Source organism: Balaenoptera musculus, chromosome 14 (genome assembly GCF_009873245.2).
Source record: "Balaenoptera musculus isolate JJ_BM4_2016_0621 chromosome 14, mBalMus1.pri.v3, whole genome shotgun sequence".
NCBI classification, from domain to species: domain Eukaryota; kingdom Metazoa; phylum Chordata; class Mammalia; order Artiodactyla; family Balaenopteridae; genus Balaenoptera; species Balaenoptera musculus.
The window spans coordinates 378,083-404,424 of record NC_045798.1 but is presented as its reverse complement, the minus strand read 5'-3'; the positions used below and the strand labels follow the sequence as shown (position 1 = coordinate 404,424).

The 26,342-nt window shown below is 51.8% G+C and overlaps 1 protein-coding gene across 3 annotated transcripts in view; it reads right to left on the bottom strand.

The window, feature by feature from the left end:
• GOLGA3 (golgin A3) overlaps positions 1-26,109 on the bottom strand; it is a 44,046-nt gene extending 17,937 nt beyond the window's left edge. Inside the window, exons 1-11 of one of the 3 annotated variants that reach the window (XM_036824053.1) lie at positions 25,993-26,109; positions 20,540-20,852; positions 18,179-18,421; positions 15,619-15,731; positions 10,609-11,267; positions 9,858-9,969; positions 7,680-7,986; positions 5,252-5,454; positions 2,770-2,907; positions 985-1,146; positions 346-714 (exon numbers count right to left, since the gene is read on the bottom strand). In XM_036824053.1, the coding sequence (XP_036679948.1) occupies positions 346-714; positions 985-1,146; positions 2,770-2,907; positions 5,252-5,454; positions 7,680-7,986; positions 9,858-9,969; positions 10,609-11,267; positions 15,619-15,731; positions 18,179-18,421; positions 20,540-20,672 (2,439 nt within the window). In that variant the 5' untranslated portion in view covers positions 20,673-20,852; positions 25,993-26,109. Of the gene's footprint in view, positions 1-345; positions 715-984; positions 1,147-2,769; positions 2,908-5,251; positions 5,455-7,679; positions 7,987-9,857; positions 9,970-10,608; positions 11,268-15,618; positions 15,732-18,178; positions 18,422-20,539; positions 20,853-21,042; positions 21,574-25,992 lie in introns of those variants that run through there. The other 2 variants (XM_036824055.1, XM_036824054.1) reach the window with 2 other exon arrangements.
• Positions 26,110-26,342: the final 233 nt, after the last annotated feature.

Here is a 26,342-nt window from a genome sequence, read left to right as displayed (position 1 = left end):
AGGAAGGAAAGAACCAAAGTTCCACGCTGCTTTTGCCAAGTCTGAGCTCCTCATCCTAGGTGCACTGAAGCTGGTGTTTCTTGGCAGATTACTTTCAAAGCCCCAAACAACTCGGTTCCCAGTTCTCAGCCAGGTACCTGCACGCCCAGCCACTAACCTCGGACCGGAAGTACCCCATCAGCTGCTGTGGGCCCCTTCCCCAGCTGAGCCCTGGGCCCTCCCCTGGAAGTGTTCTTCCATGTTTCAAACAAAGAACCAAACAAACAAAGCAAAGGACCGAACACTCAGCGTTACTTCTTGTACACGTGACCCCACCCGTAACGCGGCGACAGCACACCGCATTACCTGGCGGCACTTGATGGCTAGAGCCCGCGTCAACCGCTCTGAAGTTTCTGACGTGTCCTGAGCACCCTCTTCCAGGCGTTCTGCGTCTCTATCAAATTGCTCCCTGCCGCTCTGGGCTGCCTGCACAGCCACCTCCAAGACGATCTTCTCGTTCTGCAGGAAACGGATGGCATCGTCCCTGGCGGCGGCCTCCCCCTGCAGCTCATCCAGCCTGGCCTGCAGCTCGTCGCAGTGCACCTGCAGGTCCCCGAGGGCCTGCTCCCTGCTCTGCAACGTCTCCTGCGTCGAGGTGAACTGCTTCAACAGGTCCAGGTGCTCCTGCTGCAAAGCCTCAAGCTGCTGGTCTCGCTGATGCAAAGTCAGCTTCACCTAGGAAAAAAGGAACCATAGTCAATGCAACCGCGCTTGAACGAAAACACCGCGTGCTCCAAGAGTTTGTACTTTTTCCGTGCTTGGGTTTTAAACAGTCTGGACCGACGCTCTGGAGGCAGCCTTCTGCGTAAAGCTGCAGCACAGAAGACCACGAGCTGAAGCGAACCCCCGCCGGGTCTGACGACATGACGGACAGACCAGCACAAGCGAGCCCCGTGCGGCTGGCCGCGGCCCCAGGGCAGCGACACGAGCCCCTGAGGGGCTTGCCTGCTCCAGCTGCTGCTCCAGGGCCGCCGCTGAGGCCACCGTCTTCTGCAGCTGCTCCTTCTCGTCTTCAAACTCCTCCAGCCTCCTCTGCAGGTCCTCCTCCACCATCGTCTTCGCCTCTTGAATCTGCACAAAGGCAGCTTCCTGGTCCAACATGTCAGCCTGGGCCCAGAAGACAGAGCATTTTTTAAAAAGCAGGATAACCTGTAGCCACAGCCTCAGCGGGCAAATCCCCACCCCTGAGAGAAGCCATCGCCACTGTCACCATCCTGTCCGTGACACACAGACAGGGGGCCCGAGGGCAGAAAGCTGGCGCCCTCCCACTGCCAAGACAGGCCACCGGCCGATTCCTCCACCCATGCTTCCCCTGCTGACCCTCGGGCCTGGCTGAAGAGAGGAGCAAGCAGACAACCGAGTTTTAAGAACTGGGATACGGTGGTGAACGAAGCCGCCACCGCCGCCACCGCCGCCGCCGCCTGCATGAAGACAGGCTGTTCGGGGTGTAACACACGGCACATTCTCTTTCATAAGATTACTTCTTTTTTTTTTTTTTTTTAAAGATTATTTATTTATTTTTGGCTGCATCGGGTCTTAGTCGTGGCACGCAGGATCTTCACTGAGGCATGCAGGATCTTTCGTTGTGGCACGCGGGCTTCTCTCTAGTTGTGGCGTGCAGGTTTTCTCTCTCTAGTTGTGGTGCGCGGGTTCCAGAGTGCGTGGGCTCCGTAGTTTGCGGCACGCAGGCTCTCTAGTTGAGGCGTGCGAGCTCAGTTGCTGTGGTGCACAGGCTTAGTTGCCCCGCGGCATGTGGGATCTTAGTTCCCTCACCAGGGATAGAACCCGTGTCCCCTGCACTGGAAGGCGGATTCTTTACCACTGGACCACAGGGAAGTCCCACAAGATTACTTCTGGATGCCACTTGGTAAGACTAGAGACCAGGGGCCGTGGGGCAAATATGGCATTCCTTGCGTCCTGACTACGTAGGTAAGACCCAACATCTAGGAGTTTTCTTAGGGAAAAAACATTAGCTTATAACTTAGAATCTTTTTAGTTCTTTGACCCTGAGCCCTTGAAGCATGTGTTTGACACAACACGACTGTCCTTCATCATCCACGTCATCCGTGAGGACAAAGGAGCACGTGCAGAGAAGTGGGGAGATGGGAGACCACAGTCACAGAACACCGACCTTCCGTGTGACAGTGAGGTTCTCGGAGCACACTGCCAGGATGCCGTGTACCCCTTTTCTTCTTTACTTTTCCCAACAAGCCTATTAAGTAGGTATTATTATCCATATTTAATGAAAAGGGAACAAAGCCCAGACAGCTAAGATATTAAGTCCAGGGTCTCACAGCTGACAAAGAACACAGGTGAAAGCCACTGCATCTCCCTACCCTGGGATAATCCAGAGGCGGCTGGACACGGTCCTAAGCAGTCCACGTGGCTGTTGGCGTGTGAAATGGTAACGCAGGCTGAGGCTGGAACTGGGCAGTGCAGAGGAAGGCCCCGGTCACCTCTGACAACGCAGAGACGAGGGCGGGGATGGGCGTACAGGGAACACGAGGAACAGAATCCCGAAACCTTAAATCGCTGCACATGGTTCAAGGGAGTATTTTAAAAGATACGCATACGTACGCACGTATGTAGTACTAATGTTTACGTATAGGTGTATGTATTGGTATATTTTCCTAACCTTGATCAATGTCAAAAAAAAAAAAAAAAAAAAACACAAACCCCCAAACCCCAAGACAACACTGACACACCGCAGCCCCAGAAGCACGGCCCCACCTCGATGCCCTGGAGCTGGGCGGCGATGCGCTCCTTCTCCTTGATCGACCTCTGCTGGGTCTCCGTCAGCTGGTGGGACAGGGACACATTCTCAAGCTTCAGGTGCTCCAGGAGGCCGGCCTGGCTCATCTGTCCGATCTTCAAAGGAAAACACCACAAGTCAAAGGTTGCTAGATTCCAAGCACAAGCACAGCCCAGCCAGTCCCTGAGGCCACCAGGGTGAGGGTCTCTGTACAGCGCTGGCCCCCGGGAGGGCCGCTCCCCAGGACCACCGCCCCCGCAGGGCCTCCCTGCCCACCCTCCTGGCAGCCACCATGACACTCAGGCCACCTGGGTTCTGTGTACCTAAGAGGAGCCAGCCGGCAGCCCAGAAGTCAGCGCTCATCACCCCCACGACGGTGCGGTTTGTTGCAAGACCTACATGACAGTTCCCACTGAAGGGGCATCCCTGAGTCCGGAGGTGAGGGGCCTCATCTGGGCGGCAGGGACAGCCAGGAATCTGCCCATCAGATAAACTGACCCACGGGCAGACACACCTTAGGCCCTGCCCTCTCAGTCCCCGACTGTCCTGGTCACGCACCAGGTTGACCCTGGCCATTCCCAGGAAGTGGCACTGGCATCCGCCCCGGTCTGACCTAGGCCGTGCAGACCTGCGAGCACGTCCCTTCCAGAGCCGACGTGAACGCTCCTAGACTTACAGGAGCCCGATGCGACCAGAAGCTGTGAGCTTCAGGGTCTAAGACCGAAGCTGCCCAGAGCAAGGAAAGGCGTCATTCGCCGGGACTTCATCTCAAGGCAACAAAAGAATAAAGACTACCCTGCGTTCTTCTCCGACCTGAACGTTCCTGGGACACTTCTATGTTACCGGAAAAAGAGGGCGAAAGTGTATCACACACGGTAATTAAGGAATGCTGAACCTGGGTGTCAAAGGTATTTGAAAAAAGCAGTTATGATTCTCAAACTGCCATTCCCTTGGACTCTTTCTCCATTTCTGTCTTCCAAATGCCATTTCTGACTTAGCTCAGGACATAAATCTGGCTTCTTTAAATATTTTATGCCTCAAATAAATGCACGACAGCTTCAAAATTGCATTGACTTGCAATTATTTCCAAGCACACGGTAAGCAGAACAAACGCTTATTTATACTAAGGACGTATTTAAGCCAGGTCCTCTAGCTTAAAAAATACACAACATAAGGACTTCCCTGGTGGCGCAGTGGTTAAGAATCTGCCTGACAATGCAGGGGACATGGGTTTGAGCCCTGGTCCGGGAAGATCCCACATGCCGCAGGGCAACTAAGTCCGTGAGCCACAACTACTGAGCCTGCGCTCGGGAGCCCGCGAGCCACAACTACTGAAGCCTGTGGGCCTAGAGCTCGTGCTCCGCAACAAGAGAAGCCACCGCAATGAGAAGCCCGCGCACCGCAACAAACAGCCCCAGCTCACCGCAACTAGAGAAAGCCTGCGTGCAGCAATGAAGACCCAACACAGCCATAAATAAATAAATAAATAAATAAATAAATAAATTTATTTAAAAAATATATACAACAAATTTTTTAAAATTCTATTTTGTATATTTGTAGACTTTAGATTTTTTTAAAAAAGAGCATTTGGTGGAGTTAGTACTTTACATCCTCTACTTGAGAAGTAAAGTTTCAGCATTTTGAATACTGTAACAAAAAAGGTACAATATTTTACCTGGATAAAAAAAAAAGTGGGGAGATAAAATAAAACCCACAGCAAAATTCAAAGAGAAGACAGGCTGACCAAGGCACCATCAGCACCCTCACAATCGGTCCAATTAGTGCAAACGCTGAGATTTGGAGCAAAGTGCATTTCAGCATCTTGCCTACTGCTCCCGAGAGCACGCCTCGGCCCCGGTCACCCTGCAGACCTGGCCTCACACCTGCTCCCACTCATGCAGAATCAGAGGCTGACACTCTGGTACCCTAACAACACGGGAAGAAAGCGAGGATATGGGAAACGAGTGTTCTCTGGGAGGATCTGGTGACCAGGCAGCTGGAGAGCTCTGCCAGGAGGTGGCATGTGCCACGCTCTGTGCACGTAAGAAACGCGCCACAGGAGGCGGTGACGGCACGGGAGAGCCGGGGAGCAAGAGACCCCCGCAGGCGTGGATTTGACAGCTGGGTTCCAATGACAAAAGGCGACCCCACAGAGGGGGCGGGATGTACGACTCAGAGCGAGGAACACAGGACGTCCCAGAGAGGGGGATTTTAGTATTTAAAATGCTCAAGCAGAAGCTGTGAAACTCCCTGTGTCAGAAGGTCACAGAAGGCGGTGACCCCTCCCCGCAGGGCCTCCCTGCCCATACGGTGGGGTGTGGGCTAGACGGGTGCTCAGCAGATTTTCAAAGAACGTATGGGTGAAATCTAAACTCAGAAAAGTCGCTTCAGTTTAGGGAAAAAGCAAGTGTTCCACACCAGATGTGCAGCATGAGCCGCCGGCCACGGCAGGGGCTGTACCTGGATGTGGGCCATCTCGCCCTGCAGCCGGACCCGGGCCTCCTGGGCCAGGGCGAGCTGCTGCTGGTACCACTGCCGGACACTCTGCAGGGACGCAATCTCGGCCTGGGACGCCTTCAGCTTGCTGGTCAGCGTCGTGCGCTCCAGCTGCACCTGCTGCAGCTGGCTCTGCAAGGCTGTCATCTGCTGCCGCAGGTCATGCACTGAAACAAGCAAGCAGAGACGCTCAGGGGAGCCCGGCCGCGCCAAAGGTCCCGTCAAGCCGGCTCCGCAGACAGCGGCGCACGCTGGGTCCCCTCCTCCTCGGCACGACGCCTCATACGCAACTGCAAGCGCCGAGCCACAGCCCCCGGGCATCCCGGTTAGGGTCTGGTCACTGCTCTCAACTGATCAACACACAGCCTTGTTTTACGTGTGCTTCTGCTGAAAGACACCTTGCTTCACTTTCTGTTGATTCATTAACGCTGAACTGACAGTCGACAGCGCTGTACCTCGTGCCTGCGCGAAGCTTGTCTATCACCCGTGTTTTCTCCACAAAGCACACCACGGCCTTCCTGCACTTAGGAACACCACACAGTGTTTGGGGTTAATCGTAAAGAGCAAAACCACCCCAAAAAGCACAAAAATGCAAAAAACGTGGCACTAAATCAACCATTAAAGGACACTTGTGGTACAAGAGCTGAACCGAGAAGGCTGAGCCTTTTTGCACATCAGGTGACCCCAACGCTTCTCTGCTCTGCACCTATCTGCAAATGACCGGAAAGAGCTGTGAGTACTGATGGGGGTACAAATACATTTAGTGAGTCGGAGAATTCGCAATTAGCAAATCTGCAAACAATGAGATCGACTGTGTGTCCACAACGAACGTTGCCATGGGAGCTTTCTGGCTCCAGACTTTGGCGTGATGACGTCTGTGAGTCATCAACAAGCTCAAGAATGGTATACACACTAAACCCCGATGGTCTGCTGATACAGTCAACACTGTTGAGGGCAGGGCGGGAAGAGGAGCAGACAGGAAATCATAGCAGAAACCCAAATCGTAGCACAAACAAAACCAATCCATTATTTTAAAAATAAATTACACCAAGTATTTAAGAAAACACTTATGATTCTAATGATAGTTTCCAAAAATTTAGAACAGAACAAAAAAACACAATAGGATCCATGACCCCTGATGTGAAGCCCTTGGGGACAGATGTGCCTCAGAGCTCAGAGCAGTGGGGCCTTCGGATGGCAACAGCAGCATCTCCCCCGCACCCCCAAGTCCCCCAGCCAGCAGACGCGCCGACAGCAAGGCGCGGGGAGGCCGGCACGGCGCTGGGCGCGGCCCAGTCTGCTGCCTGCCGCGCTCTGCTCAGGCCAGGCCTTGCAACCCAGAGCAATACAGAACTTCTTGGATTTTATAATTTTCTTAAGGGACTGGGTATCATAAAATGCTCAGAGACTAAAGTCAGTCGGCTGTTTTATTCCTCAGCTGGTGCTTTCCCCCCCACAGGATCCGGATAAAGTTTTTGCCACAGCGGTTTGTCACTTTTCCTTTATTTCGTCAGATCTGAAACCTCGTCTCACAAGCCTTACGGCCGAGACTCCACGTCGGCAGACATGGTCCTTCACAGCAGCCCCGCTGCGCCCCGCTCGCGTCGCTCAGACGCCCAGACCTCGGGGACGAGAACGCCATCTCTCCAGCCTGCACTGGAGGACCAGGGTCTGGGCTGACACACCCTGGGCTCTGAGCGCCATCCTCCCACCCCCTCTCCCCCTCCTCCCGTCAGCACAGTGAGATGTCGTGAGCCCACAGACCACACTTCTTGGCACCGGCCGGGTGTGGAGCGTGGGCTCTGGGAATGGAGTACGCGCCCCCAGGATGAGCAGAAAGCACGAGGGAAGGACACACAGGTCCGCCGTGCCTGGCCCACCAGCAAGGTTCCCTGACTCCACTGTTCCATCTGTCTATCGTTCCAGAGGGGCTTCCCACAGGGATCCAGCTAGACCCAAAACCTGAACTTATGGAAGGGAGAATAAAGATCTACTACTCAACAGTCTAAGTGTTGCTTTTAAATATTTTAAATGGCACCTGCAATTCTGGAATAAGCAGGCAGATCTAGCCCCCAAACAACAATGGACTGAGAAGGCAGAAGAGTGGAAACGATTACTTCTGACAGTCAGGGGTCCAAAGTCCATTTCTAAGACCTAAGCCGCCCCCCTGATGTGCATGCAAAAAACGTGCAGAACTCCTCAAGCTGAACCAAAAACAACACTACTTTAGGCAAGTGGACACTTCACGTATAAATCAGAAGGGAGGACAACCCCCAGCACGCTGAGGTGACAAAGGTCGGTCCTCAGAGCAGACGAGACACCCCCACCAGGGGCACAGCCCCGGGGCGCCTGCACGCGACTGAGGGACGGACACGCGGACGCGGGATCTCACCTGTGTTGTCCTTGCTGAGGATGCTCCTCTGCATGTCCTCCACTTTGGCCACGAGCCGCTGGTACTGCCCCTCTGCCAACCGCAGGTCGCTGTTGGAGGAGGCCAGGCTAGCATTCTTGGCTTCCAGCATGTTCTGCAGAGCGCCCATTGCCTGCTCGAGGTCCCAGCAAGACTGCTTTAAGGTGTCCACCTCCGAACTGAGCGAGTCCTGCCTCTGCTGGCTGCTGTGGCTTTGCTCCAGCTGTGCCCGCAGCCTCGTGTGCAGGGCGGCCAGCTGCGCTTGCAGCTCGGCCTTTTCTTTAAGTGCCTGGAAAGACCCACACAGAGGCACACTGACGTTCAGGAAAATAAGTCACTTCCACCCTGCGTATTAAGAGGGCTGCCAAAACACAGCCAATGAGACAGAGAAAGGTGTCCAACAGGTGAACTTTACAGGAAAGCACCATGTTTTCCAAAACATTCAGTCACCTCTAGCATTACAGTTATCCAAAAAGAAGGGGTTTCTCCAAACCGGCGTAAGAGGTAGGAGGGGTGAATACAGAGTCTGCCTGTTTTCTGCACGGTGGCACCTGAGCAGGGCAGCACGTGGGAAAAGCTCTGCAAGCACCCACTCACCCACAAGGACGCTGGAAAACATATTTGTCCAAAAAACAAAAAAGCACACAAGCACGCACAAACACACAGTGTAAGAATACCCAGAGTGCTGAGGGATCTCCAAAAGACGAAGAGTAGCCAGATTCAGATTTGGGGAAAACAAACCCACAGAGCACGTCTCTGGGGAAAGGGTGCCATTACACAGGAGAGGCTTGGAGGGGCTGCAGCCAGCGCCGCCGGGCATGGAGCAGCCTGAGGCACGGTCTGTGCCACGTGGCAGGGCCGCAGGGACCACTGTCCGCGGGACCCAGCAGGGAGAGGAGAGGTGGGGCCTCGAGAAGCCCCAGGCCCCAGGGGCAGCTGAGAACAGACACTGAGCAAAGGGCACGACCCCTACCCACCCATCAGCATCTCCCACCCACCCCGAAGTCAGCCTATCAGGGTGTGTGTGTACAGCAACTTCAAAATGCAAAGAAGAGCAGACAGCTGCACGTCAACAAGCAATAGCAGAAGACCGATGTCGTGAAGACAAACAATAAATTCAACAAACGGAAGAACAAATACCCCAAAAAAATGAATTAACTGAGCAAACGCAATAAGATTTTGTAGTAAGTATAATCAGCATTTTCACAGAAATGCCAAAAAGTTTTGCACCCGTAACAATCCACAAAGATCTTGGCTGGGACACAACCGAAGAGCAAATCAAATCTCAGGAGGATAAGGAGGTAGAGTAAAAGCCAGCTAAGGTGCTTCGATTGTTCAGGGCGTCAAACTCAGGGGTGGTGGACACGCACTTGCTGAGGTCACGTTCTACAGGAGGACACAGTGAAAATCGTGTGCAACTAAAATTAGCCCCGACACCTCGGTAATCACCTCTTCAGTCTAGAGTTTCATGTACAGAGTCTGTGTCTCAGGACCGTGTGAACAAAAAAGTCATCAGACGTGAGAAGCACATGCAGCAGAGCAGGCACCCTCGTGTGCACGGCGCCCCCACCCGCACAGCGCGGGCTCCTGAGGGGAAGGGACAGCCCCCTGCCTCGACCTCACGCCCCCCAGGGCCTTGTGCTCTCCCCCGTCTCCGTGCCAAATGCAGAGGATCAAAGGCAGTTGAACTGAGTTACTCTAATTGTTGATCGGAAAGCTGAAAATTAAGGGATGGAAAATGATTCTTTAGGCATATGCTAACCAGACAAAGCAAAATTCATATCAGAAAAAGCAAAGAAGTACTAAAGGGGCAAAGATGACAATTTCACCAGGCCAGAAAAAGGTGAAATCCACCCCAAAGATTTCACTGTCGTGGACTGTTAGGTCTCTGACAGCAGAGCTAGGAAGCCTCCCAGGCAGATCCTGACGGAGATACAGGGAGAAACCACACGGAGCGGGAAACCAGCACACCTCTTTCTGGGGCTGACAAATCAAGCAGACAAAAATGTACGGCTATAGAAGACGAGGCCGCTGCGCTGCTGCTGCTGCTGATAAAGCTTATTCCTAAAGACACATGTAAAGCTTTGTACGCACGAACAGGAACTGCACATTCTTCTCCAAGACATGGCACATCGATACATCCATCAAATCTCCATTTACCTGACTAGCCTCTAACGATAAAGCTTCCAGCTGTCCTTCGAGTCTCATTTTTTCTTTAAGAACCTGCAACATTTCATCATGAGTTTCAGCAACCGAGCTTTCCATGGACACGCTGGAGAATAAAGGCACAAAGGATCAGGCGGTGGGAAGACGACCGATCACTGTCTCTCCTCTACGCCATCCCTGCCGATCACTGTCTCTCCTCTACGCCATCCCTGCCGATCACTGTCTCTCCTCTACGCCATCCCTGCCGATCACTGTCTCTCCTCTACGCCATCCCTGCCGATCACTGTCTCTCCTCTACGCCATCCCTGCCGATCACTGTCTCTCCTCTACGCCATCCCTGCCGATCACTGTCTCTCCTTTACACCATCCCTGTTCTCCAAATCCCACACCCCTCTGCTCCTCTCCCCCAGTTTTAAAAAAATAAGTAAAAAAGATTTAGGTAGCGAGCCAAAGCTCTTAGGACTGCTACCGATAAACACTCCCGCCCACGGCACGGCCTTTTCAGCCACCACCACATGGCCAGAACGTCCTCGTGGAGACGTGAGCCCCCGTCACATCTGTGCAGTTTCAGAGACAGGTCTACACAGATCTTGGAAGGCAGGCTATCTTAACACTGCAGGTGATTACTCATTCGACCCAATTCCACTTCTTACAAAGAGACAGAGTGCATATAAATGAAGCATTAAAGACCAACGGAGGGACTCCGAGAGGAAGGCAGCGCCTCGTGGGCCCTGGCGTCACCCACCTGCTGCAGATGCTGTCGGCCCGGCGCCGCGTCTCCCCGTTGACCTTCTGCCTCTGCTCTTGGCGCTCGGCGGCTGCGGCCTGGAGGACATCCGAGATGGAGGGGAGCTGGCCCAGGGCGCCGGCGGCGATCTCCTGGCTGCTGGCCCCATAGGGGGCCTGGCGCGCGCCCCCCGTGTTCACCGGAAGGCCGGCCATCCCTCGGGCGGAGACGCTGCTATAGCAGGAGCTGTCACTCTCGGTCCCGTCAGCCTCGGACACGTTGTCCCCCGTCAGGGACGCATCCTCCAGGCGGTCGTCGGCCTCGGGACACAGGCTGAGCTCAGACACCACTGACGTCCCGCTGCCTCGGTTCTGCTCCAGGGAGGCCCTGGCAGAGTCCGGAGCCGGAACGTTTCCACCAGAATTCCGAGCGTCTGAATCTTCAGTTCTGTAATCAGCCAGAGACCGAATTTTGCTTGATTTGAAACTTTTTTTCTCCTTAGGATGTGCCAGGAGCCCTAAGCTGCCCACCTTCGGCCCCCGAGGGACGCTGGTGCGCAGGAAGGAATATTCTTTGGTCATAGCCACGGCACTGGCCCTCGGTAAGGTTTCTGGGTTCAACATGAGTTCAGGATCAAGTGTGCTAAAAAGTCTCGTTTTAGTTACAGGTTGACTTGACTGAGAACGAAAAGAAAGTACAAAAATTATGTTTAAAATTGACAAGCAGCATTCAGAAATTGCCATCCAGAAAGGCCGCGCCGATTACACAACAAGGGCTCCGGCCACGCGGCCGCGGCACAGGCCTCCCATGCTCTGTGACTCGCTGCCCCCTCGGGCCCCGGGTGAGGGCCAAGCGCACGCCTGACTCTGACCCGACGGCGTTTCCAAACACCCACCAGAGCGAGTCCTTCCTCCGCACGCCTGCTTCACACAATTTTCCTGGCTATTCTCCCATGATAATTCTTTTTCATAAACCTTGAAATTTTTCTTCAAGTTAAGAAAAAAGTCCTGTTGAATTAGAACTACCTTAAATTTATAATTACTGAGGGGATAATGAGCCACTTCCCCCATTTATTCATATCTGTTTGCCTGACCCTCGACAGAGGAAGTTATGTAGTGTTTATCTAGAGTCTAAACCATTTTTGTTGTCATTTAAATTTAACACTTAGATATTTTATTATTTTGTTGATATTATAAATATTATCTTTTCCCACTAATTTCATAACTGGTCATACTAGAATAACTATTGATTTTTCATATTTGTATTTGAAACTGACAATTTCTAAACCCCAATTATTTTAATAATTTTATATTTTTATAAATTTATAATGATAGCAATTTTTCAGTTGATCCTCCAGCATTTTTCCAAGGTGTTACCAACACCTGTAAATAACAACATTTCTCCTATTTTTTCAATATTTATATCTCTTACTTCTTTTTCTCATATCATCATGTTAGCTAGAACTTCCCAAGTGGCCTTGAATGAGGCTGGAGATGAGGAAAGACACCATTCCTTGGCGCTGAATCAACATGACTTTCTCTTACAGATTAATACTCAGTTCTATGTTATTCTACAAAGCTAGTGCAACCCCAAAGTGGCAAGGGACAAGGTGGGCGAGGAGCATCTCGAAATGATGCTGGGATACCAGAGGAAGGATAAATGAGCCAGAGCAGCAAGGAAGAGTTAGGGGCGTGGTGCGCTGGACATGCCGGGCCTCCCAGATGGTAACACACACTATAAAGCTGCCGTAATTAGATCCACTGAGAATGAGAAAAGCAGCAGGTGGGCTGATGACACAGAACACAGCCCAGGAACTGGTCCAAGCATAGGTGGGGTCTATAGATATTTAAGAAGCACCACAATAAGGTAGCATTCCAACCAGTAGGGAAAAGACAGACTATAAAGTAAGCAATTTGAGATAACTGGCCAGCTGTCCACAAAGAGGCTCACTCCCACCTCTCGCCTCCATCCAAAACATTTCAAGTGGATTAGATTTACACAGAAAAAAACACAACTTTTAAATACTTTTTATACTATCTCTTACTTTTAGCATAAGAAGAAAACAGAAGTGAATTTACTTATATCCTTCAAACGGGGAGATGCTCTCACATATGACATGAACCCCAAAAGAAGTAACAGCAAAGACTGAAAGTTCTGACTGTAAACATTCAAATCTGATGTGCAGGGAATTCCCTGGTGGTCCAGTGGTTAAAACTGCGTTTCCGGGACTTCCCTGGGGGTCCAGTGGTTAAGACTCCGCGCTCCCAATGCAGGGGGCCCGGGTTCGATCCCTGGTCAGGGAACTAGGTCCTGCATGCTGAAACTCAGAGCCCACATGCCACAACTAAAGAGCCTGCGTTCGGCAACTAAAGATCCCGCATGCCACAACGAAGAGCCTGCACGCAGCAATGAAGACCCCATGTGCCGCAACTAAGACCTGGCACAGCCAAATAAAGAAACATTTTTTAAATTGAATTAAAAAAAAAGACTGTGCTTCCACTGCAGTAGGCACGGGTTCGATCCCTGGTCAGGGAACTAAGATCCTGCAAGCTGCGTGCCACAGCCAAAAACAAACGAGCAAACAAACTGATGTGCAGCAAAAAGTATGCCAGAAAAGAAGTCACGGCAAACTAAGAAAAAATTATTTGCGAAAATACTAGAAGGGGATAACTTCCTCATATACAGTACCAACATAGCAAAAAGACAACCAACAGAAAAACGGACAAAGACTGACAAAGACACCCAAACAGCCAACACGCAAAGAGGCGCTTACTGTTAGGAAGTACTGGTTTTTTTTCACCTATCAGAGGACAAAGATTCAATTTTCATTATTTCTAACGCCGCCAAGGATCTTACAGACTGCTACCCGGAATGTAAACCAGTCCATCCTATGTGGAGGGCAATACATATCAACTTACAAATACATAAAACCTTTTACTCAATAATCTGACAGTTAAGGATTTACCCACAAAAGTATACCAAGACACAAAACGTTCCCTGCAGCACTGTTTGCAATTTCAAAAAATTAGAACCCACCTAAATGTCAATCACTATGGGTTGGTGAATGCAATGCTGGTACATACCCATGGTCACAAAGGACGAGGACGACCTCGACTGTGCTGCTGGAGAAGGAGCTGAGGACAGGGGAGTGGGAACGGTCGCGTGAGGGGCAGCGCAGAGAGGGCGCTCCCCTGCATGACACTGACCGCCACCTCTGCGTGAAGGCACACGCGTGGAGATGCTCTCCAACAGGGGAGGACTTTCACTCCTCATCTCTACCATTTAAGTATGAGGTTCGAACTACATTCCTAAACAAGTATCTTTATACTCCTAGTTTAATTGTTTCTGCTTGCCTGTTTTGTATTTTTTGAATCGAGAATTCTGAGTTTTATCAAATACCTTTTCAGCACCTACTGAGATGGTCATAAGTCTTGCCACATGGAATGACCATTATGTTGAGTTCTATCAACAGATTCTCCCACTTTGAACTAACCTGTACTCTTAAAGAAAATCTCACTCGGTTTATGCTACTCCATGAACCGACAGGCCATGCTGATGGGTCACAAGCACAGCAGCGGGGAGCACGGCTCTGCGCTCAGGTAGGCAGGTTCAAATCCCAGCTCAGGCGGGGGCAGTGGTGGTCACTTCAGCTCTGAGCTCCCCTGGGTCATGGGGAGGACCCATCCAGGTGCCGATCTGCATGAGGACGGCACCTGCCAGGCTGCACTCTCCTCGGCCGGCCCTGCCCCGAGGGTCTCCAGAGCAGGGGACAGGTGGGGGCCAAAGTAGCCGGCATCTTGCTGCCTGCCTTGCTTAGTGCGGCATGGGGCGGGGGAGGGGGGGTGACCAAGCAAGCGGGCCTGTCAGGTTGGTCAGACCAGTGTGTGATGAGTCCAGCAGCCGGACAGAAGTTATCTTACTGAGGCTAAGGTTTTATACACATATATGCATACATATAATTTGTAAAGATGGGAAATGATGTGAAACTTCACACTGAACTACTGACACATTAACTGCCTAACGTTGGATGACCCAGGCAGAGCTTGGACTTGCGGTGCAAACCCCTGGGAGGCAAGCTGTGGACAAGCTCGGCACACAGACACTGTCTGGTCTGTATCTTGGCTCTGCTACTTTACCGCAAGTTCCTTACCTGTCCGAGCCTCACTGTAACGTCCGTGGGGAATTTAACACAGTGCCTAGCACACATAATTACTACTGACTACTGACTATCCCTGTAACGTTTTCTGGCAGGCCGTCTGGAGGGATCCCTAGAAGCCCCTGCCCGGGTGGGAGCCTCTGTCAGTTCAGAGCCTGGTGCTGTCCCTTCCAGTTCGTTTACACTGGCTTCAGAGCCCTGACGCTCCAAAAGCCAAGGTTCTCTCTTGGGAACACAAATGGCCAACCTTGATGAGGACCTGTCACTACTAAATCAATCCCCAAAAGTGTTTTTTAAAAGTTTGTTTAGTTTTAAATTCCTTTAATTTGAAATTTTTCAAGTCCACAGAAAACTTGGACGAAGAGTGAAATGAACCTTCATACCCCCCTTTCTTAGATTCACTCGATGTGATTAAAAAGACTGCTTTCACTGGCATCCTAACGAGAGTTTCATACCTGAACAAAACTGATTTTAGCAAAGCATATGGACATACTTATCATATGTGTGGGACGTGGCACATATTCTAACACTGTACAGCAAAGTTCAGTAGAAACTGTGCCACTTATGCAGTAAACAAGCCAAACCCAGGACTGGCCACTCCAGCGCAGACAGCAGTTCTGCCCAAGTATTTGTTGCCCCTGCTTTTCTAAAGGCAGCTTTAGGGGGAAGAAGGACCAGACGGGGTGGGAACCGGAGCCTGCGCAATCTCCCAAAGGGTGGGAACTACATGACAAAAATGATCTTTGCAGAGAAGCACAGAAGCCCACCCCCCCAGAGAGGAATAAACAGCAGATCCTAGAATTATGTCTGACGAATTGCTGTTCTTCACACGTGACGCTTTCCACTAGCTTGTTCAAGAGAGGGAGACTCACTCTTTCCTGCTGGCGCTTCACCCTGTACTGCTGGAGCTGCTCTTCCAGCCGTTTCCGAGCCTGAAGCCGGACCTGCTCCTCCTTCTCCAGGGGCAGTGAAGCCTCTGTTGAGCCTGAGGTGGGGAAATGGCCATTTAGAAACTCACAACGCACCAGGGCACAGAGGACCAAGCAGAACAGCAGCTTAGCTGTTTTGCGTTTTATTACCGATACGATTTAGCTCTGAACGACACACGGCTGTCTAGTTTGAAAGGAGTGTTTGCAGATGGAGAGAAAACTGCGAGCCTCGGACACTGACCACAGAGAGGACCCACCTGGTGGCAGACATACTGGCCAAGCACAGGGGCCGTGCTCATGCCACGAGTGCATCACCCCCTATGGGCACCCGGCTGGTAAAACAGGACACGGGCAACCTGTGCCTTTTAGTAACAAAAGAACTGAACTTGAAGCTGGTGCCAGTGTGAGTGTTCTGAGGTTCTCACCAAGCTCTAAGTCCGCTCCCTGACGTTACAGAGGAACGTGAGAAGCAATCCTGACGGGACGACAGCCGCTGAACTCGCCTTCTCCACGCAGTTATGTCTGGGCCGCTCACCTCAGTTTCCTGCCTGAGGCGGCTCCAGTCCAGGGTCTCTGCTCAAGGACAGGAGGGGAACTATTCTGACAACTTTCTGGCTAATAACAAAATTTTAAATATCTAAAATCCAAACCTTTCACTTTGGGTAAGAAAAGGGCTGAACAGCGAGTGAAAGGGAGGAGAGCCCCAGGTCTCCCCAGGGGGGTCAGACAGCAGGCTGACGGGAGCAGAGAAATGCCGCAACTGAGCCCCTTCACGGGCGGCAGCATCTTCGAATGTGGATCCCAGGAGGTGAGTAGCTGCTGCTGAATTGCACTAGGAATTCAGCAGTGTTGTCACTAACTGCGCACTCGTCACTCAAGAGGCCTCTCATACTTCTCACAACGCTGAGGGGTCCAGACAGCAGAGACCTAGGAGCTGTAGCCTCAGGCAGGGAACCCAAATCAGCAAGCGCAGCACCAGAGACATGGCCTCGGGGCTGGGCTGGGGGTAGGCGAGCCGGGTGGGGGATGGGTAACTCGGGCCAGAGCTAACATACCCCTCAGGTCAGGACCCAGGATTTCACACGACATCTTGGCTGACGTACTAACAGTTAGTTTACAGAGATGTTTAAAGTACGCTGTGGCCCTAACAAAACAATGCCTGTGAAGAACCCTCTAGTAACCAGGGAAGTGGGAGCTGCAAATGCAAGTATCAAGGCAACATCACAGCACACCCATCAGACTGGTAAAGACTCAGAGGAAACAGCCCCTGTGTCCTCTCACAGGGCGTCAGCGCCCTGGCAATGTGACCACACATGATGGAGATAAACACAGCTGTTGCTTCTGACCAAGAATTCTGCTTCTAGGGTGGAGCCCACAGAAACGAAAGCACCAAGGCTGCAAACACGCATGGGGAGATGCTCACTGCAGTACTGGTCACGTGGCTCTTACCGGCCACACGCGGGGCTCCCACCAGCCTTAAGAGAATGGATATGGAGTTGCATCAGCGGATCAGCTGATGTGGGGCAATCTCCATGTGATAAAGCTAGGTGAGGAAAGCACACAGTCATGTGAGGGACATAACCCCATTTCAAAAAACAATGACCCCCAAACCTGGCGGTTTTCAGAGGCCTATAAAGGACTATGTGAGAATGTGGCTGACCTAGAGGGGAGGGAGGGGAGGGGAGAGGGGAGGGGAGGGGGAGGGGAGGGGAGGGGGAGGGGAGGGGAGGGGGAGGGGAGGGGAGGGGAGGGGAGGGGAGGGGAGGGGAGGGGAGGGGGAGGGGAGGGGAGGGGAGGGGAGGGGAGGGGAGGGGAGGGGAGGGGAGGGGGAGGGGAGGGGAGGGGAGGGGGAGGGGAGGGGAGGGGGAGGGGAGGGGAGGGGAGGGGAGGGGAGGGGAGGGGAGGGAGGGGGAGGGGAGGGGAGGGGGAGGGGAGGGGAGGGGAGGGAGGGGAGGGGAGGGGAGGGGAGGGGAGGGGAGGGGAAGGGAGGAGGCATTGAAGGGAGGACAAGGCTTAAAAACAGCACGGTGTGAAGTGATCCCATTAAGTAAAATCACACAAGTCTGTGTATGAAAACCTACATGTTAGAAAAAGGCCTGGAGGTTTCTAGGGCTCAGAGGCTGCCAGTTTGCAACTTGTTCACCCCTGAATCCCCAGGGATTGCACAAGATAAACACTGATTAAAGTAACTCATAAAAGAAAGCCTTCAAAGTGTAACTGTCAAGATCAAAACCCCACTGGCTGCTTGCTCACCATCCAGGGTGACAAAAGACACGCACGCACAGGCCCTTTAAACTTGGGCCTCAAGTCCAAGTCACCATCAAGCCATGATGAAGTGTATCTTCTCTCTGAAATGGAGCTAATTGTTAAATGTATTACCCACCACAGTGATAAAACAGCAAATGGCACGGGGGTGCAGGGCCTGTGCCTCTGAAGGATGGTGGGTGACAAGGGCCCCGGGGTGGGGGGAGAGGGGGGAAGAGCCCAGCGGGCAGATGCTTACACAGTTGCGTTTCTTGCATAGGAAGACTGAGTCTGAGGGACTGCAAAGCTTCTTTTCTAACACTGCCCTCAGCACTAGTCCCCTGAGACTTCCTTAGGTTGTCATGGAAATCAGCCACACCTGGAGAGGCTTCAGGACCCACTGACAGCGGAGGGTCTGGGAACTGTGGCGCCGGCCCATTCGGACAGGTGGCCCCTTGGCTTCCTCCTTCATCTGAAGCTCTGTTTACCTCGACACCGGCACCTGGAAAAGAGGGTGTGCTGGGCCATCACGGTTTTAACAACTCAAGCAGGACAAGAGGGGATCTAGATACGTGAGCAATCTCCACATGCCATGGATCTGTTCACTCTGAGAGGACAGCAGGATCGTCCCCTCCTGTGGGCGGTGAGGTGGGACCAGTCACTCGACCTCGCAGAGCCTGACACACTCACTGCAGGACGCCCTCCTCACCCTCCGCGCTACGGCTGTGGAATTTAAGGACTAATGTTTCCTTTTCATTTAAACAAGACCAATGAGAAATCTTATGAAAGTCTGTTTTTTAAAATATAGCAAAAAAACCCTACACATGCTTAAAACATAGCTGACGATGTTTCTTAACAGGTGTTGTTACCAGCAGTGCTAACCCGTGTCACAGCCTCACGTTTTCAACGGGCTGATTCCAAACGAGAAATCAAAGGCAGAGTCAGAATAGCTGCTGAGGACGATTATGGCAAAGCTGAGCACAGAACCCAGAGTCTGTGCTTATGGCTGACAAACACCTGACGGATACAAAGCCAAGTTGACCAGTGGTGACTACACACGGCCACCAAGCTCACTCTCCTCCACTAACACTGTTACGAGTAGACTTGTTTATGCTCTAACTGAAACCTATTTCTGTGCCAAAAGGAAACTAGAAAGAAAGCACTCTCCCCCTGAAAGACCAGCCAATTGGCAGCCAAAGAGCCAGGGAGCCGTGTGGAGGGGCTTCCAGGCAGGTGCCAGGGCCCCAGCACTGCAATGCCCCGGCCTCGCACAGGGTCAGCATCACTTGGCTCTCATGACGTACCCAGTATGCAGCCAGGAAGTTCCCTCTGTGCCCAGGCAAATTTAAAATGGGTTTCTGTCACTTGAAACGTGACTCCCAACTAATACAGCTACTTACTGTCAGGCCTCTCTGAAAGGAAAACCAGAATATAAACGGGGCGCCCCAGACACAAAGCAGAGCGGGGAGACCCCACCACCACCCTGCACAACCATCTGTTGTTCTACACAAACGGCCCTTCAGCCTCCTGCTGGGGTCGGGGGAGGAATCCTGCATCTCAGATCCACGTTAATCGGGTCAGTTCTGCTTTCTGACAGGCTTACTTATGGATCTAGGAGAGTCTCTAAACCTTGCTGTTTACATAACAAAGTCATTTTTTGAGCATCATATTACACTTTAAAAAAAACCTAAAAGTAAGAAGGCCCAATAAATAATAAGACTTGATTGTTTCCAAACACAAGCCTAATTATGGATAAACAAATAACGATGACGACACACACACGGCCGGCACCACTTCCCGGGCGCTTCCCAAGTGCCTGCATTTCACATGGGCCCTCACGACCACCCCGAGATGCAGGTACCATTCATCTTTCCGTTTTCTCAAGAGGAGAGTGAGACTGAGATAAATCAAGGATCTTGCTTGAGGGCTCCTTGCTGTTAGTGGCAGACCTAGGAGCCGTCCCACTGTAGAGCTCTTGGTCTTGGGCCGAGCCGCACTGGCCTCACCTGGCGTTGAAGGAGCAGTAACCAGCAAAGCCATTTTAGGTGCTTGAGCACTGTTTTACAAGAACAGGAATGCAGTTTCGGCTAGTAAGTCAGTACATACACATGTTAATGATTTTCAAGCACACACTGACCAGGAAGGGGCATGGAATGGAGTGGGTAATTCACCCTGTACTTCCAATGCACAGATAACCCATTAGCTAACATGCAAATGTGATCCAATCATCCTCAGATCACTAGTGGACCATTTCTGGATCCCAGTTAGTAAAATTCTGGCAACCAACCAAAAAGGTAGCATGTTAGGCAGGGCACAATGATGTGTCAGGGAAGACCTACAGAGCCTTCACGGTAACCATGCTGCTCTGTCCTGCTGGAGCAGAAAGCGCCACAAAGTTCCCGTTCTATTTAACATGCGTGGTGCTTGATTCAAAGTTGGCATCAACTAAAAAGCAAAACAAAACCAAACCCTCATCTGATTACTAAAAACACACTCTGAATGAATTAAAAAGTTCATTACGGTCTTAGACACCACAGGCTTCCTCCAAAATGCAAGCTGACCCACGTTCTCCTGTTTGAAGGCAGAAAGTCAGCAGCACACAGAGTAACTGGCGACTTACACTGGGCTTCATCCCACTGGTCCAGTGACGTCAGGGAGCCAGTGGGCTTTGGGGGGGCCTCGGGGCGAGCCGAGATCCCACTGCCGGGTCTGTCCTCCAACAGGCCTTCCTGTACGGCCGCTGCACCGTCCATGGCTACGGTGACGCGGGCTGGGCTGACACTCGGGGGCTGCAAGTGAACCGCGAGCGAGTTTGGTTTCTGCCATCAGCAACGGCCAAGAGCTCCTGGGAGGGACCGCACTGGGTTTGCCATTTTCGGAAGATCTAAAGTCTCACAAATGGCCTGAAATCAAACCAAGTAATACCATGATACCTGACGGGAGAAAAAAGAGAAAAAAGGTATTATGAAACTTCATTTGTCAGACTTGAAGTGACAATTCCAAGACTAACATTTGGTTCCCAATTTGTATAATAAACAAATATAGATTTATTCATTCAACAAATAATCCTTGAGCACCTACAACATCCTAGATTTTGAGGATAAAATGATGAACCAGCCCCACCTGGGCCCATCCCCGCAGGGCGCCTGCACTGGTGCCGGCTAAAGACCGTCCTGCCAGGGTGAGAAGCTCCACAAGCGGCGCTAGAATCGGCAGAGGTGGCCACGGAGCTGGGGGTGGGCCTTGGGTGACTGAGGAGCTGAGTCTGTATTTATTTAAATTTAACTAATTTGTGTGTAAATAGCCACAGGTGGCCAGTGGCTTCTGTACTGGACACACAGGCCCAAGAGCTCACAGGGCTCAAAGGACAAGCTCCTGCCCCAGGAGACCTGGCATGTCAGTGCCCAAGACACAGCTCAGATCCAGAGGGCAACGTGGAAGACGCGATGGCGTGGGACATGGTAAACCGGACGCTGTTGGAGGAAAGCACAGGGGGCGAGGACACAGGGAAGTAGCCGTCCCGGGATGGGGGCAGAGACAGCATGTCACAGCAGGTAACCGACGCATCCTTCATTTCTCGCAGGATCTGTTATCTTTCAGCCCATCCTGCCAGGCTGAGTTTAAGGTAGCAAAACTTTGCCCGAAGTCTGGCAACTGGTTATCACTTTTGAAGTGTAATGAGGATACTATCACGGGTTTCAGGACAAAAATTTACATGACTTTCCTCCCCAGCTTACAAACCCCATATAGACGTTTCTGAAGAGCCTACGCAGACAGGCAGGTGCACCTGCTTCTCCACGGTCCTCTGTCACCCTGTCACCCACGAACACACACCCTGTGGCTGGCACAACCTGGCCTACCCCATGGTGAGGCCCAGCGACGGGAACCCGGTGGTGTTTGGCCCGCAGCTCCAATCATCCACACGTTCCCCTCTGCAACCTGGCGCCCGACAGGCCAGCGATACCATGGATCAATAACAGTGCTGTTACGAATACAAAAAGGCTATGTCTACTTTTTTTTTGTGGCCACGCCTCTCGGCTTGCAGGATCTTAGTTCCCGGGTCCTCGGCAGTGAAGGTGCAGAGTCCTAACCGCTGGACCAGCAGGGGATTCCCTATGTCTACTATTAAGCGTAGAGCTAGTACTAAGGGTCTGTATTTGAAAGGACCACGGAGAGAAATGTGTGAAAACATGGGTAACTGTTGCCAATGCCCTTCTCTCCTTGACCCCAGGCAAATCCCCATGGACCCTTCCATGTCTACCATCAGGCACTGCTCTCAAGTCCCTCCTGGGCCTCAGGGAAAGCACGTGGCCCACTCGCTTCTGCCATCATGATACCCCCTGCAAGCATACCACACCGCGGTGTGTGTGCGCCTATCTCTTCCATCACGCTGTAAGATCCTGGACGCAGAAATCACCACTCCAAGTCTGCCCCTACCCCCTGGCACATCCCCTACACAGAGCAGTGCTCAGCGCAGGCTACCGACTTAAACCTCTGCCTCACCAAGTTCCACCCCTTAACAACCAAGCTAGGGGTTCCAAAACAAAACGATAGCAGTATTTGCATCCTTGGGCATCCACAACGCCTTGTCAAATACAGAATAAGTCTGTTTCTACTAAACGCAGTTGGGAGCCGCAGTTCTAGCGAGGGCAAAGAACACCCGGGGAGGTATAAACTGGGAGAGCTGCACGTAAATGGCCACAGGCCAGATAAGCAGTGTCAGTGAGCCGGAAGAGCGGGCCAGCCAGCGGGACAGGACTTACCTATGAAAGACAGAACATGCCAACCAAAAAAGGGAGGGCAGAGGGGCAGCCAAGGAGCCACAGAGAATGCACCACCGAGACAAGCAGTGACAACACCTGACACTGTGCAGGAAAGAGGAACACGGCCGAGATGCTCACGTCCACTGCGGAAGGCACGCCGAAGACAAACGCATCGGGCCGTCTGAGCCCAGTGCCGACGCACACTCCACTCACTGGCTTCCCTTTATTTGGATTTCTTACTAAACAAGAAGCCTTCTGATTCCCAAGGAGCCCTAGCCCCTCCAGAGATGGATGGTGCAGCCCCTGAGAGTTCGAGACCCTGTGACTGTGACTTGTTCTGGTAACGTAGGAAGGTGGCTCCTGTTCACACGCAGCTCTTCCTGAAGCCAGACAAGAGACGGAATTCACAGACCACCAGCAGCAGCCTCTGGTGAAGGGACACTTCTCTCTGTCCATAATACCCTGGCATTCTCCGTGTATCCTCAGCCTCCTGCGAATTTTACTTAGCATGATTCAGTTGTCCAGGGCCTCATTATCTCAGACTGCTGACAAAAGCAGGGCAAGGAGGGTCAGACAGCTGGGAGCACATCACAAGGAAGCTGTTCTTAGTAACATGCACTCCATTTTGTGATTAAAAAGCAGAGATCAGCCTAATCACAGTACTGTTTTTGACCACGTGCATTCTGCTGTTTCCCGGAGGGAAGAGATGAGGCAAAGTGCGCAAAAACTTCACAAAGTGCGTGTAACTCTAGGTCCACCACTGTCTGACATCAAGAGACTTCAGATCGAGGAACTACCATCTCAGGCACCAATGTGACTTCCAGCTTCCCCCAGACAGCAGATTACATGGATTTGGTATATGCACATTAACAGCTCCATCTACCCCATCTTCTTTAAGATGTTCCTATCGGCAATTAGAAACTACAGGGCATGGGAATTCCCTGGTGGTCCAGTGGTTAGGACTCTGGACCACCAGCACATGCACTGCCGATGGCGTGGCTTCGATCCCTGGTCGGGGAACTAAGATCCTGCAAGCCACGTGGGGCAGCCAAAAAGAAAAGAAAAGAAAAGAAAAACAACAGAGCATGGCCAAAGTGAAAACCCGGAAAGCCTAATGTCACCATATAGCAGTGTAATGTAAAGGACAGACTCAGGTATCAGACATCTTGGCTGCAGGTCCTGACTCCCCGACCCTCACCTGTGAGATCATGGGCAGATTTCTTAACCACTCTTAGCTGGTGATCTCATCAGTAAGATGATGAGAAAAAGAATAAAAAACCTGTGCCAGGATTAACTGCACACATCCAATGAGCTCAATAAATAGCAGCTATTATTATTACTGTTATTTTCCCTTCAATTGCTGCCTGTCAATATCAATAGGTAAAAGCCAACTGAAGATATTCTCATTCAAGAAAGTATACAAGGTATGGTACACACACACACACACACACACACACACACACACACACACACACGCCAGAATATTACTCAGCCATAAAAAAAGAACAAAATTTTGCCACTTGTGACAACATGGATAGACCTGGAAGGCATTATGCTTAGTGAAATAAATCAGACAGAGAAAGATAAATACTGTATGTTATCACTATGGAATCTAAAAAGAAAGCAAATGAACAAATATAACAAAACAGAAACAAACTCACAGATAGAGAGAACAAACTAGTGGTTACCAGAGAGGCGAAGGGAAGGGGGAGGGGCAAAGTAGGTGAAGGGGATTAAGAGGTACAAACTACAAGGTATAAAATAAATAAGTTACAAGGATGCAATGTACAGCACAAAGAATATAGCCAATATTTTATAATAACTTTGTATGGAGTCTAATTTATAAAAACATCAGGGACTTCCCTGGCAGTCCAGTAATTAAGACTCTGTGCTCCCACTGCAGGGGGCATGGGTTCGATCCCTGGTTGGGGAATTAGGATCCCGCATGCTGCACGGCATGCCCAAAAAAACACCAAAAAACCCCCATCAAATTACTATGTTATACTCCTGAAACTAACATAATATTGTAAGTTTAGTTAAATTAAAAAATTATACTGCTGCTTAAGGCAACTGGCTAAAAAAAAAAAAAAGTTACTTTTGAATCTGAGTCATGTCAGATGATTTTTATTTCCTTTTCTTGCCATTCAAGGTCCACTGGAACTGAAGGCTATAACTCCAATAAAAAGTTATATTTGCAATATTTAAGGGACAATTTAAAATGTAAAAAAAAAGAAAAATCCACGAGTCACCTGTAAATGGCTTACAACGTCCCAGGTTTTCAATCACACTGACAATCAAGTCTAAGCCTTTCACCACGAACTAGGAAGCTGCATAGCATCTGACCCCTCCCGACACTGCATCCTTGTTCCCTATCATTTTCTTCCTTTTTCATTACATACGTGCCATACTTCTCTGCCTCAAAACACCAAACCTCCTCCTCCCTCAGGGTCACCACACTTGCTGTTCATTCTGCCCGAAACACTCTTATCCCACAGTTTTGCACGGCTAGTTTCTTGTCACAGAGGCCTTGGCTCAAAAGTCACCTCCGCCGACGGGCGCTCCTACAGACCCACCCTAAGCACCGCCCAATACTCTCTCAGCAATGACCTCATTTATCCTCCGCATCCCTCCACGACGGCGTGAGCTCAGTGAGGGCAGGGACCCTGACACGACTTCGGCTCTGGATCCCAGCACCTACAATGAACAGTGCCGCTCACACGACCGACACTCAACAAACAGTTGCTGAATGAAGGCCGAGCTGTTCACCTGCACCACCTGCAGGCTAGTGACTACGCCTGACCCCACTGCCTCTGGAAGGTATCACTGCACCAGTGAAACGCCTCTAAGCACCCCAGAATCGAGATGGAATCGAGGTGGACTGAGAGGCTGAGAGCACACGGGCTCTTTAAACCAGGCTTCACACTAACCACCCGACACCATGTCACGCATGTCATCTTGACAGAAGTTCTGCAAAAGAACAAGACCAACGGCAGTTGTGGGCAGCTCTGAACAGATCACTCCCCGGCACGGGTAGACAGCGCTCCGGAAGGGCTCGAATGTATGTATATTTATGAAGCCAGTTCCCTAACAGCTGCACAGGCCGGCTTCCAGGCCCGGAGGCTACCAACGGTGAGGAGCCGGACTAGCGCGGGGCGTTGTCGCTCTAGGCGGAGCCGCGGCCGGCCCTCCGCGTCCGCCCCGGCCCCGCCGCCCTTCGCCCGGCCCCCACCCCGACCGCGCCGCGGTTCCCTAGCTCCCCGCGCCCTCCCCGGCCAGAGCCCCTGCCCAGGCGCCACCCCGCGACCCTCACCCCCGGCGCTGAGGAAGCCGCGGCGAACGCCCCGCCCTGCCGCTCAGGCGGAGACGTGGCCCCGCGCGGGGCGGAGCTCGGCGAGGCGACGGAGTCCGGCCCCCCGGAAACAGCCAGTGCGCGCAGTCTCCGTTCCGGAAGAGAGAAGGTCCTCTTCTGCTAGCCAGCAGCCGCCCTCGGGCCGGGACTGCCCCAGCTGCAGTGTCGAGATCGAGCCCACTCACAACTGGCCCGAGGCGGATTTGAAAAAGTGAGTTTGGGGCTCTTCCCCTTGTCAGAAACGCAGCTCCCGGCCTTACCGGACCACTCCAACAGGAAGCCGGGCAATTGAGCTTCCGGCGGAAGTGGCG